General features: G+C 49.4%; 7 protein-coding genes across 7 annotated transcripts; 4 read left to right on the forward strand and 3 right to left on the reverse strand.

Moving 5' to 3' along the window:
- Positions 1-45: 45 nt before the first annotated feature.
- On the forward strand, positions 46-589 carry N7478_012967 (uncharacterized protein; the record flags this gene model as incomplete). Its single annotated transcript, XM_056929177.1, has 2 exons — positions 46-403; positions 465-589. The coding sequence occupies 2 exons, from the start codon at positions 46-48 to the stop codon at positions 587-589; spliced, it is 483 nt and encodes a 160-aa protein (XP_056772539.1).
- A 1,425-nt stretch (positions 590-2,014) lies between these two features.
- On the reverse strand, positions 2,015-3,537 carry aclA (putative ATP citrate lyase subunit (Acl); the record flags this gene model as incomplete). Its single annotated transcript, XM_056929178.1, has 2 exons — positions 2,015-3,031; positions 3,097-3,537. The coding sequence occupies 2 exons, from the start codon at positions 3,535-3,537 to the stop codon at positions 2,015-2,017; spliced, it is 1,458 nt and encodes a 485-aa protein (XP_056772540.1).
- Positions 3,538-4,590: 1,053 nt separating this feature from the next.
- On the forward strand, positions 4,591-6,732 carry N7478_012969 (uncharacterized protein; the record flags this gene model as incomplete). The annotated part of the gene is made up of 3 exons (XM_056929179.1): positions 4,591-4,730; positions 4,828-5,134; positions 5,209-6,732. The coding sequence occupies 3 exons, from the start codon at positions 4,591-4,593 to the stop codon at positions 6,730-6,732; spliced, it is 1,971 nt and encodes a 656-aa protein (XP_056772541.1).
- Positions 6,733-7,308: 576 nt separating this feature from the next.
- On the forward strand, positions 7,309-8,033 carry N7478_012970 (Rpp14/Pop5 family protein; the record flags this gene model as incomplete). The annotated part of the gene is made up of 2 exons (XM_056929180.1): positions 7,309-7,559; positions 7,652-8,033. 2 exons carry the CDS (start codon positions 7,309-7,311, stop codon positions 8,031-8,033), a joined length of 633 nt encoding a protein of 210 aa, XP_056772542.1.
- A 138-nt stretch (positions 8,034-8,171) lies between these two features.
- On the reverse strand, positions 8,172-9,375 carry N7478_012971 (GTPase GPN2; the record flags this gene model as incomplete). The annotated part of the gene is made up of 3 exons (XM_056929181.1): positions 8,172-8,861; positions 8,928-9,028; positions 9,087-9,375. 3 exons carry the CDS (start codon positions 9,373-9,375, stop codon positions 8,172-8,174), a joined length of 1,080 nt encoding a protein of 359 aa, XP_056772543.1.
- Positions 9,376-9,575: 200 nt separating this feature from the next.
- Positions 9,576-10,795, forward strand: N7478_012972 (WD40 repeat domain-containing protein; the record flags this gene model as incomplete). The annotated part of the gene is made up of 3 exons (XM_056929182.1): positions 9,576-9,588; positions 9,647-9,902; positions 9,979-10,795. 3 exons carry the CDS (start codon positions 9,576-9,578, stop codon positions 10,793-10,795), a joined length of 1,086 nt encoding a protein of 361 aa, XP_056772544.1.
- Positions 10,796-11,032: 237 nt separating this feature from the next.
- Positions 11,033-11,935, reverse strand: N7478_012973 (ribose-5-phosphate isomerase RKI1; the record flags this gene model as incomplete). Its single annotated transcript, XM_056929183.1, has 2 exons — positions 11,033-11,472; positions 11,560-11,935. The coding sequence occupies 2 exons, from the start codon at positions 11,933-11,935 to the stop codon at positions 11,033-11,035; spliced, it is 816 nt and encodes a 271-aa protein (XP_056772545.1).
- Positions 11,936-12,145: the final 210 nt, after the last annotated feature.

Below are 12,145 nucleotides of genomic sequence, written 5' to 3' on the forward strand. Positions count from 1 at the left end.
GCAAGCCAGGAACAATTACAAAAGAAAAACGAAGAGCTTGTGGATATGTACCGTGAAAAGTCCAAGAAGTTGTCACAGATGACGAATCTCTACAACCTTTTGAAAACACGGGCTATGCGATCCAGAATGGAGACTGCAGCTTTCGAGTCAGTATCGAACACTCTGGATACCGTCCCACGAAATGTACCCGCCGCATCAATCACCATACCTGAGCCATCACGACTTCCAACCCTTCCATTACCTCGGCCTCCAAAAACACCCTCCTACCCAAAAAGCCCCGACGGTATTGAACAGCTCCATCGACACCAACGAAGTGGTACAGTGAGCTCTAGGTGGGCAGGTAAAAAATCGTCAAAGGCTTCGATGATGCAGGCGCCTTACCCGGCCTTGGATATACCCAAGGGTAGGTAGTGATTATTCCAAAGTGAAAGGCCATGAATGAATGATCTGATTAAATTTTATAGCTCAAACTGCGAATACCGTGACAAAGCCGCAGCACCGTACTCGCCTTCCACGTACCACTCGACTACCTACAAACTTGTCTCAACTTCCGCCGGAGGATGTCATTATGGCACGCTTTGGAAATTGAAGCACACCTCCGAATAACCATGAATTGATTCCCTGCGGGTCCATCTGATTGGCCTTCTAGGGTCTCGCTATAGAAGAAACTACCAGTCTAATTGTATCAACTAATTCAGTTATTTCAGTCACTCGAATCAATATAATTGTGACTTCTCTGATGTTCCATTGCCTTTTCTATCCTTGATACTCCGGATTATTCGCGAATATCCCTTATCTACAGGATCTCAAAAACTCAAGGGTTGTGAGGCTGAGAGCGCAAATAATACGGAAATACTTGCCTTCGCATAAAGGCTTGAATACTTCCCGACCTTGGAAGTACCTCAATTTGGAATTTGTGCATGTGCCTCTTTACACATATACTACAGTCCACTCTACAATCGTCAAATCTAATTCATCGTAATACCTAATACCCGATCATGCAAAGCGGGATTTTTATAGAAAGAGCACCACAGATATTCAAATCTACAAGTTGAATATTCTTCATAATCTATTCTTCTAAAGATACCTCTTTTTTCCACAAGCATTTCGCAATAAAATATATCCATATAGTAACACAAGACTCTATCAATCTCCCAGCCTCCCCGCTCGCCCGGGATCCAGTTTCGGAGCAGCGGAAGCGCGTCCTCCACCTCGGTCCAGCCACAACAACCCACCAACGCTATACAGAGCAACCCCTGGTCTAGCACGGTCCCTACCTTATTTCTTATCTGGGTGTTCCTGAAGATCATGATCTAGATCTGCAGATTAGATTTAGTTGTGAATCCGGGGAAGCTTGAGGTGGGTGGATCTACTTAGTTCGTAATTTTGGTTACTTTCGAGGTTGTATTATACACTCGTATTTTTCAACCACTATATCTGGATGCCATCTGGGCAACATCGCAGTACATAATTCAGCATTTGACGTTAACAGTATTAGGTCGGTTTTGTATCAATGATTTAAATAGAAGATTCAACTGGTTATTTCACTCGGTTGGTTTTGGAAGCAACCCTTGGATGGGGAATAAGTACAATCTACGTGGACATTGTCAAGGTCCTTAACAATTACAGCGTTGGCAAGATAGCACAAGAAGGTCTCGTATCATCAGTGTATTATCCGATGGGAAATCACGATCTAAATTCCCTCGGGAAAAGGTGAACATAAAGGAAATCTAATCATGTACGTCGGCACCTAAGAATCCGGTCTTTTTTTCCCCTCTTTCGTCCGGGCAAGGAAGAAAACGCCAGACCCTCGACCAGTAAACTAGGACAGACGCCAGGAATAGGCTGTGTTCTCAGCCTAGCCCCTGCGGGTAGGCATCATCCCGCAAAATTTCATATCATGCCATGCATTATACCACACACAAACCCATGCAACGGAGGGGAGGCGCAACGCTGCAAGAAACAACAAACAATAGACCCAAATATCAAAAAACAAGCCGTGATTCATTCACATTTATACGCCAAATTCCTTGACATCGGTCTTCTTGCCCTGGAGAGCAAGAGGCACAATACCGGAAACGTGCATCTCGGGGCCGTAGACGTGCATGTCCAGGCCAAGCTCAACACCAGCAGCCTTGATGTTCTTAAGACCCTCCTGGTAGTTGGGACCAGCACGACGGACCCAGATCTGGACCTTGTGCTCAACGAGAACGGGGGCGACATCGCGGATGGCACGGATGACACCCTTGAAAGTGCTGGCAACGTTGGTGAAGTTGGCAATACCTCCACCGACGAAGAGGACCTTGCCCTCGGGGTGCTGAGGAGCACGCAGCATCAGATCCAGAACGGTCTTGGCGTAGTTGTAGGTCTGAGTCTCAGTGGGGGCACCAGAGTACTCTCCGTAGTTAGCCAGCTCGGAGACGAAACCAGCGGAGGCAATGGCATCGGCGTAGACGACGGAAGCACCACCACCAGCAACCAGAGTCCAGACACGGCCGTTGGAGTTGAGAACAGTCAACTTGAGGGAAGCACCGGTCTTAGCATCCATGTCGGAGATGAACTTCTCCTCCTTGCTCAGCTCACGACCGAAGGGGGCGGGGAACTCCATCGGCGGACCAGCGTCGATGTTGACCTTGCCGTCGGTGTTGGCAAGAGTAGGCAGACCCAGAGCAGCGGGGCTACGGGCAATGGCCCACTTGGTACCGCACTCGAACTCGGCAGTTTGGTCAATCTTAGCGGCCAAGTCGAGGAAGTGGACATCAGCAGAGGTGGCGTCAGCGTTGGGGATGACGACCAGAGGGTTGATCTCGAGGTAGGTGAACTGGCTGTCGACGTAGACGGCGTAGAGACGGGAGATGAAGTCAACCAGGACATTGTGGACGCCTTGGGGAACCTTGCTCAGCAGGGAAGCGGCGATCTCCTCGTTGGAGGGGTAGTTCTTCAGGTCGACGGGGATGAGCAGCTTCTCGGCCTTAGCATCGACATCACCAACGTCAACACCACCCTCGTGGGTGAAGAGGATCCAGTCACCCTAATGATGATATTAGCTCAATTCCTTTATTTTGGAAGTCTTTTCACGAGCGCTTTAAAACATACCTCACGAACGGAGTTGATGTTAATGTAGTATTCGGTCTCCTGGGGGTGGGGCACGAAAGGCTCAACGAGGAACTGGCGCAGAACACCGGTAACAGTCTCAACCTGAACATCCTTGGTGGCACGAGCCTCAATCCACTCACGAGCCTCAGCCCAGGTCTTGTTCAGAGCGAGGAGACCGCTCTTTCCACGACGCTTAATCAATTGATCGGGCTTAGCGACGAACTTGGAGCCGGCAGTTAACAACCAAGGGTAGGTGACCTCAGCCTGGTCAAGGACATCCTTAACAGCCTTGTCATCGGGGAAGTGGAGGGAGGCGAGACGAGCGGGAGGGTTGTGTGTCGAGGAAGCAGGGAGAGGAGTAGGCTTGATCACTGGGGCGCGAGTGAGGTGGTAGTTGAGGATGGCCTTACCATCGGCCTCGAGAATGGACTTGGCGGACATGATTTGTAGTGTGAATAGAGGGGGAGGGGAATATGATCAAGGAAGATGAGGAAAGAAGAAAGAAGATGACTTTTTGGGAGGGGACCCGAAGCTAATGGGAAAGAAGGAAAGAGAGGGCTAAGACTGTAGAATACGGCGTACAGAAAAAAAAAGTTGTGCTGGAGATTACAGCGTACAATTGAGGGGAGATCCACTGTATGTTGAGGGGGGGGGGAGGAAAGAAACAGAGCTTGTGGTGGGGGGTTTTGTGTGTTGGGATTACATGTACTGGTACCTACCGCACACTTTTAAATTGTGCATACACCGTAGAACAAAAAGTCGGATTTGGGTTTGAAACTTGTTGGGTCTTTTGGACACCGCCAGAATTGATCTACATCAGTAGGGTTTCCACAGCACTGCCCAGGTGGTTTAGTGTGCGAAAAAACCCGCCGTGAAGGAATAGATAGACACCGCTTGAAGTATACAACACACATGTGCATTTGGGGGCCTCTGTGGAGGTATAGGATACTTCCGCTATATAGTATAATCTGGGGGATATAGATCTATGCATAAATATCCTGTATAACATAATATTGATCTACTTATTTACTCTAAATTCATAAGAATTATCCATCTATATCTGTATGTACAATTTATCATGAGGTTGATCTGCCTGCTGTCAAGTCCGTAATATACGGTAATACGACGTAAGATACACCAAACCCTCACACTGGTGGATCCCCCAAGTGGAGCCCACAAGTATCGCTGGTACCCGGTACTTTGGGGAACTGTTGAGCTTTAGCGTACGCTGGGAGGAGCTGTACACCGTATCTGCGAGTACTTGCGAGTACTCGGCCCCGCGCTTTTTTTCTTCTGCTCCTTTCTTCTCTTGATCTTCCCATCTTTCTTCCTTCCACATAGCGGGTGTTTTGCACAAATAGGTATGTTTCTACAGCTTCTTCCTTCCATCGATTCACTTTTTTCTTTTCTATGGCAAATACCCTTGCTTAGCCCATTGTTGTGTCTACTTGCAAAATTTCCTAACCTTGTCTCCAACCCACCTACAGATTCATCATGCCCTCTACTTCTCTTTCGGCTGCCAACACCGGCGCCCAGTCCGCCAACGACAACATCACCCGTTTCAGCCCTCCTAGCCGTGCCCTCTCTCCTTCCAACCACGCTCTTTTCCACAACAAGACACGATGCTTCGTATAGTAAGTCCTGCACACGAGACCCCCTCCCCCTCCTTCCCCCCACCAATTGTCAACAATTCCGGGGAAATAGAAGAATAGCAGAATTGACTGGTAATAGTGGCATGCAACCCCGAGCCGTGCAGGGCATGCTCGACTTTGACTTCATCTGCAAGCGTACCACTCCCTCCGTTGCTGGTATCATCTATACCTTCGGTGGCCAGTTCGTCAGCAAGATGTACTGGGGCACCAGCGAGACCCTTCTCCCTGTCTACCAAGACACTGAAAAAGCTTTCGCCAAGCACCCCGATGTTGACACTGTCGTCAACTTCGCTTCTTCCCGTTCCGTTTACCAATCCACTATGGAATTGATGCAGTTCCCCCAGATCCGCTCTATTGCTATCATTGCCGAGGGTGTCCCCGAGCGTGTAAGTAGACAACCAATTGACTACCAGAAGAAGTTTACTTGGGTATTCAGGAAGCTAATTTAGAATTTCAACAGCGTGCTCGTGAGATCCTGGTTGCTGCCAAGGAGAAGGGTATTACTATCATTGGACCTGCCACCGTTGGTGGTATCAAGCCTGGTGCTTTCAAGATCGGTAACACTGGTGGTATGATGGACAACATCGTCGCCTCCAAGCTTTACCGTAAGGGTTCCGTCGGATACGTCTCCAAGTCCGGTGGTATGTCCAACGAGTTGAATAACATTATCTCCCAAAACACCGATGGTGTGTACGAGGGTGTCGCCATTGGTGGTGACCGTTACCCTGGTACCACTTTCATCGACCATTTGCTTCGCTACCAGGCTGAGCCTGAGTGCAAGATCCTCGTCCTGCTCGGTGAGGTCGGTGGTGTTGAGGAGTACCGTGTAATCGAGGCCGTCAAGAACGGTACCATCACCAAGCCTATTGTTGCCTGGGCCATCGGTACTTGCGCTAGCATGTTCAAGACTGAGGTTCAATTCGGCCACGCCGGTGCCTCTGCCAACTCTCAGCTCGAGACTGCTGTTTACAAGAACACCGCTATGCGTGAGGCTGGCATCCACGTCCCCGAGACCTTCGAGGATCTCCCCGAGACTCTGAAGGCCGTTTATGACGCTGAGGTCGCCAAGGGCGACATTGTCCCCGCTACCGAGCCCGTTGTCCCCAAGATCCCCATTGACTACTCATGGGCCCAGGAGCTGGGTCTCGTCCGTAAGCCCGCTGCCTTCATCTCAACCATCTCCGACGACCGTGGCCAGGAGCTGCTCTACGCCGGTATGCCCATCTCCGATGTCTTCCGCGAGGATATCGGAATTGGTGGTGTTATGTCCCTGCTGTGGTTCCGCCGCCGTCTCCCCACCTATGCTAGCAAGTTCTTGGAGATGGTTCTCATGCTTACTGCCGACCACGGTCCTGCCGTGTCCGGTGCCATGAACACCATCATTACCACCCGTGCTGGCAAGGATCTGATCAGTGCTCTGGTTTCCGGTCTTCTGACCATTGGTTCCCGCTTCGGTGGTGCGCTGGACGGTGCCGCCGAGGAATTCACCAAGGCCTTTGACCAAGGCCTGAGCCCCCGTGACTTTGTTGACACCTCCCGCAAGGCCAACAAGCTCATCCCCGGTATTGGCCACAAGGTCAAGTCCCGTAACAACCCCGATCTGCGTGTCGAGCTTGTCAAGGAGTTCGCCAAGAAGCACTTCCCCAACACTAAGCTGCTCGACTACGCCATTGCCGTCGAGACAGTCACCACCTCTAAGAAGGACAACCTGATCCTGAACGTTGACGGTTGTGTTGCTGTTTGTTTCGTTGACCTGCTCCGCAACTGCGGTGCTTTCACTCCCGAGGAGGCTGAGGACTACCTGCGCATGGGTGTTCTTAACGGTCTCTTCGTCCTGGGCCGCAGCATCGGTCTCATTGCTCACTACCTGGACCAGAAGCGTCTGCGTACCGGTCTTTACCGTCACCCCTGGGACGACATCACCTACCTCCTGCCCACTCTCCAGAAGGGTGGTGCCGAGGGCCGTGTCGAGGTCAACCTGTGATTTTGTTCATGATTTGCAGCGCCGTCCGCTGGTGGCATACAGTTCATCCTCTAATTGGAGGATGGTGGAGTTTGGATGGATGATCCATTTGTTTTATTTTTTCTATTTTTGTCTGAAGCAGTTCTCTACCTGCAACAAACACCCCTCGATGGGTGACCCCGGCCTTTACGGACAATGCCGCAAGTACACAAAAATAAGGCTTGCCATTGCAATGAAGGAAAATGGTGCTTATGCCCAGCTACGGATTTCTTGATTAATTTTGTTTAGATGACTAGACCTCCGGGGACTTAATGAATGCCCTTGCATGATGAATATAAGCCTGTATTGCCATTAGATACATAATTCTTCCTTCATAACCTACAACCCGGATAGTAAGGTAGCTGGGAATTTACATCGTAAAAACCCTTATCATTTGAGTGAAGCCTTCGATGTCCGCAGCTAGAAGCAAAAACGCAGGTGCGGCGGCTCAGTCAAATTCAAATTCCTTATCTTATCGCAACCATCTCATTTCGTGCCTAATTTCTGTCTTTCACTTTCCCAGTTCCCAACACACTACACAGATTTCCAATAGATACAATGGTCCGTCTGAAAAACCGCTATCTCCTCATCGACATCCTATACCCAGACCCAGCAACATGGCCCTCCAGTAATGCCGATCCCAAAGCCAAAGCCAAATCCACCCCTGCACAACTAGCCATCCACTCACCAACATCCGACGCCCTAACACCAGGTCTCCTCGCAAAAATGGTTCGCGAACAAGTAAGCGACCTATACGGAGACTGGGGTGTCGGGAAAACTAGGCGGTGCCTCTGCAGGTGGTATAAACGGTACGTCGCACCTCATTTATCCATCCATATATCCATCCATTCCATATCAGTCCCTCAAACACCTAGTTGCGCGCAACTACTAATTCAATGAGCGCAGTGAAATATCTTTCCCCCGCTACCTCAACTATTATTCTCCGTTGTCCGCGTGCGTCTTTCCGTCTTGTTTGGTCTGCGCTCACGTATATGTCTCATGTTCCTGCGAATGGTGGTGACGCGGGACAAAAGCGGCCGAATGGAGGGAGGGAACGAGCATGTGTTTTTCGCGTTCTAAGAGTATCGGGGACTATGAAGAAGGCTCAGGAGGATGCGATTCAACGGGCGAGAAGGGAGATTGTGCGTGTACGAGGGGTTGAAGAGAAGGGGGTTCTGGGGAGTATGATTTCTGGTGATGTTGATGGTGAGGAGGGACAGGGAGCTGCTGTGCAGAGCATTGTGGATCAGAGTGAGGACGAGATGGCAATTGATGATGACTGAATTCTCGAATTCTAACGCTGTTGAATTGAGCTGCGTGGATTACCCTGTACAATTAATGATAATGATACCCATACTGTTGAAGACATAGATATTTGATATTATACATTGTTTCTTCAATTCATTTTTTGGTAAGTTAAGTTAGGTAGTGTGTCCTTCATTCTTGCGGCGCACTTTGATACCACTATCAGCCATAGGAGGATTCGATGACCAGTCCGCCATCTCCTTGTCCTCATCGAAATCATCCAGGTCGCCGTCGCCGTTCGAATCCTTGTATGCTGCGTTTCTCGCCTGTGCTTCTTCTTCTAACTGATCCCGCTCCATATCATCATATTCATCCTTTGCATCCAGCCAACGCTCCTGTACATCTCGTACGTCCGAGACCCCCATTCCCTCCCGTATAGCAACCTGCCAGATCGTATCATTTGCGCCCTCCGCAGGTCCAAAGGCGTATCCCGATGCACGATCAATCGCGCGAAGCAAGTTCATCATGCTCTTTTTATCTTCAACGGCCAGTGTCTCGTAGGAGACGAGTCCAAATTCCTCCACGAGGCTGATGATGGCCTCGTTCAAAGCGCCGAATTTGGTATGTGCAAGGCGGGAAGACTCGGCTTCTAGGTGTGGGACGAGATAGGAGAGATCTTGCACTTCTGTGTAATAGTCTAGGTTGAAGGGGAGGTCGTTGTAGTTGGAGAGATTGTCGATTTTTGTCAGGACATTAAGATGTGGGAGGTCGAGTTGGAGCATTGTGCGGAGTGATAGGAGGAGGGCGGATATGTACATTGATGGAAGTGTGAGGGTGTATGAGTCGACGAGATGAATCACTACTAACTGTATATCCAAAGTAATCAGTTAGAGGCCTGTTTTTATTGTTCTTGGAGAGCAGGTGTCACTAACACGATAGCCTAATTTTTGAATCCGGTAAAAGATATTTCGTAACGATGAATGATGCGTAAAAAGCTCAACTTGGCCTGGACAGTCGAAAAGAACATAATCATCTATGAGAACGATGTCAGTATACCAAGGTCTATTGTTTGAGATTGAGTAGTGACAAACCCCCAAGTTCCTTCAGTCCGTCCTCTAGCCATGAGTAATTCTCCTCCAACTCCTCAAGCGCATATAGTGTAGCTCCGTTAGGTCCTAGATGATCTTCATCCATGATCTCTTCTAGTTTGACAAGGTCGCGCACATCCACCGTACAAGGGTATGAAGTCTTGTCATTGGCGGGGTCAAGATTGACAATGGAGCATTTCCGGCCGATAGCACCTAGGAACTGGTGCATGCCATTGCAATATGTAGACTTCCCAGCTCCAGGTGATCCAATAACCAACTGAGCGAAGGGCATATTGACACTTTGAGACGAATAGATATAAAAAATCTACCCCATGCGATAGAGGTAAGTTACAGCTCAAGAACGAGATGCTTTTTTCTTATCAGGCAAAGCGCGGGGAATGGGCGGTATGCGCTGGCAGAAAACGAACCGGTGTGTAAAGCTGCAACCACATTGAGATCTGATCTTGTCGTAGCATTTACAGCTTGCCCAAGATGTCGTCATCCAGTGAGTAAATTCAATTTCTGATAAAATTAACCGTTTGACTTGGGTTGACACTTCTCAGATCAATTTATCCTCAATAATCCGCCGACCGATGCTATCTCTGCGCTGAAGTTCTCCCCCGAGGCCGATTCCACAAGGATTGTTGTAGCGTCATGGGATAAGAACGTGTACCTTTATGACCTGCGCGATGAAAACGGTACCGTGGGCGAGGGAAAACTTTTACAAGCATTTGAGCACCGCGCACCCGTGCTAGATGTATGCTTTGGCAATACCGAGAACGAGATTTATACCGCTGGGTTAGACTGGGATGTACGAAAGTGAGTGGATCATGGGCTTTGAAGAGGCTTGGAGCTCTCGTGGTTTCATAAAAGACATAATTAACAAACTTCACAGAATTGATATCAATACCGGACAACAAACAGTGCTTAGCAGCCATGAGGCTGGCGTGCGAAACGTCGTGTATAGCCGCGAACACCAGATCATCATCTCTGGTTCCTGGGATTCCACACTCCATATTCACCGTACCGATGCAGGCACCAACACCGAATCTCAACCTGTCGTTGTTCCGCTTCCCTCGAAACCTTTCTCCATTTCCCTCACATCAACCAAGCTGGTTGTGGCAATGGCATCTCGTTCCCTAGAGATCTACGACCTGAAGGCATTGGCTGTCCTCACCGCACAGGCTGATAGCACATCAACCAATGGAAACCGGGTGGAAGTTGAGCCTTGGCAAAGTCGTGAAAGCAGTCTGAAATTCATGACGCGTTGCGTGGCTTGCATGCCTGGAGATACTGGATACGCTTCATCTAGTATTGAGGGTCGTGTGGCAGTTGAGTGGTTTGACCCCTCGCCTGAATCGCAAGCGCGTAAGTATGCTTTCAAGTGTCATCGCCAAACAAGTGAGGATGGAGTCGACGTCGTGTATCCCGTCAATGCACTTGCCTTCCACCCTGTACATGGATCATTTGCGTCAGGCGGCGGTGATGGTGTCGTTGCGCTGTGGGATGGAATTGCTAAGCGCCGAATTCGTCAATATCAGAAATATCCATCCAGTATCTCTTCTGTTGATTTCAGCAGCAGTGGTAAGTATCTGGCTATTGCAGTGAGCCCTGGCTTTGAAGATGGGACAGATGGAGTCGCCGAAGGGGTGGTCAAGATCTTCGTGCGCGAGCTCAGTGAAACGGAGGCTAAGGGCAAAGGTGCGAAATAATTAAAAATTCAAGGAAAACGGGAAACATGAAGTCTTTTTTTGATACCAAGTACCAAGTCTAATAAGCCAATTGAATCATCAAATTAAACATACGAATCTCTTCAATTTTAGTTCTCTCTCTATAAGAATTGGGAGAACAATTTTGGTATCATCTGTGTTATATAGGTCGTTAATCAGATCGAAATCTAAAAACAAAGCAAATTCAAAAGGAACGAAACCCAATTTCGTCTATTTACCTCATGAAGAAGCCTTTCGTACTGACACAGAGCCATCGGGCATACCAAAGTACGCCGCGACAGGTCGCTGTCCACCAACACCGCCAGCAGCAGAGGCCTGGGGTCCAGTCAACCCAGAGAAAATGCCAACTTCAAGAACTCCAACAATTTCCTTAATCTTCTTAGACAAGTCATTCACCTCCCAAGCACCATCCTGGCCCGAAACCTTGCCGGCCACAATATCAGACTGGGTCAGCATAATGGGGAAAGGAGCATCGATGAGGAAAAAGTCCTGGTCTGTCTTGCGCGGGCCCTCCTTCGGGTCAGGATTGGTTCGGATAACAGGGTCAACACTGCCGAGCTCCTTAAGCTTATTCAAGACACGATAAGCAGCCATGGGAGCGACCTCAATAGGAACATATTTCCAGTTGGTAAGGAGACGCGACTGGAGCTTGCGCGAGTCTATAAAGAAGAAAAAGAAAATCATTAGCATGAGTCACGTAGTAAAGAAAACCTTCCGGTATAGTCAAAACAAACGGAACAACTCACCAGCAACGCAAATGAATTCCTTCGCTTGCATAGCGACGATCTTCTCCTGGAAAAGACAGGCACCGCCTCCCTTGATACAGTTCAGATCATCGTCGACCTCATCCGCACCATCAAACGCTACATCGAGCACTGTACCAGCGGGAAGAGCATCGAATTCAACGGCAGTCAATCCAGCACTGACAACCAGCTGGCGCGACTGGTATCCCGTAGGCACGTACCGAGTGGCGCTAGTATCGATACCGAGGGCCTTAATAGCTTCAACGACGTAGACAATGGTAGAGCCACTGCCGATACCAACCCAGCGAGCATCCTTGGGATAGTGGTTTGCGACGGCGGTCTGAGCGGCCGCGCGCTTAGCAGCTTCAACGTCAGACATTGTGGATAGAAATCGGGCTCGAGGTAACGGGTATGCGGGTATAAAGGGAGAGGTGTATATGCGTGGGCGTGGAAGAGATCGGAGGCGGGGTACGAAGATCGGGAGGGAGAACCGGGTGGAGGGTGAGAGGGAAAAAAGTGTAGGGAGGAGCCGTGGACCCATATGGGACGATGGATGTGTCAACACGGTTCTTTTCCAGAGCTAAAAAGG

The sequence above is a fragment of the Penicillium angulare genome (assembly GCF_028827245.1).
Source record: "Penicillium angulare strain IBT 27051 chromosome Unknown utg000012l_segment0_segment0, whole genome shotgun sequence".
Lineage (NCBI taxonomy): Eukaryota > Fungi > Ascomycota > Eurotiomycetes > Eurotiales > Aspergillaceae > Penicillium > Penicillium angulare.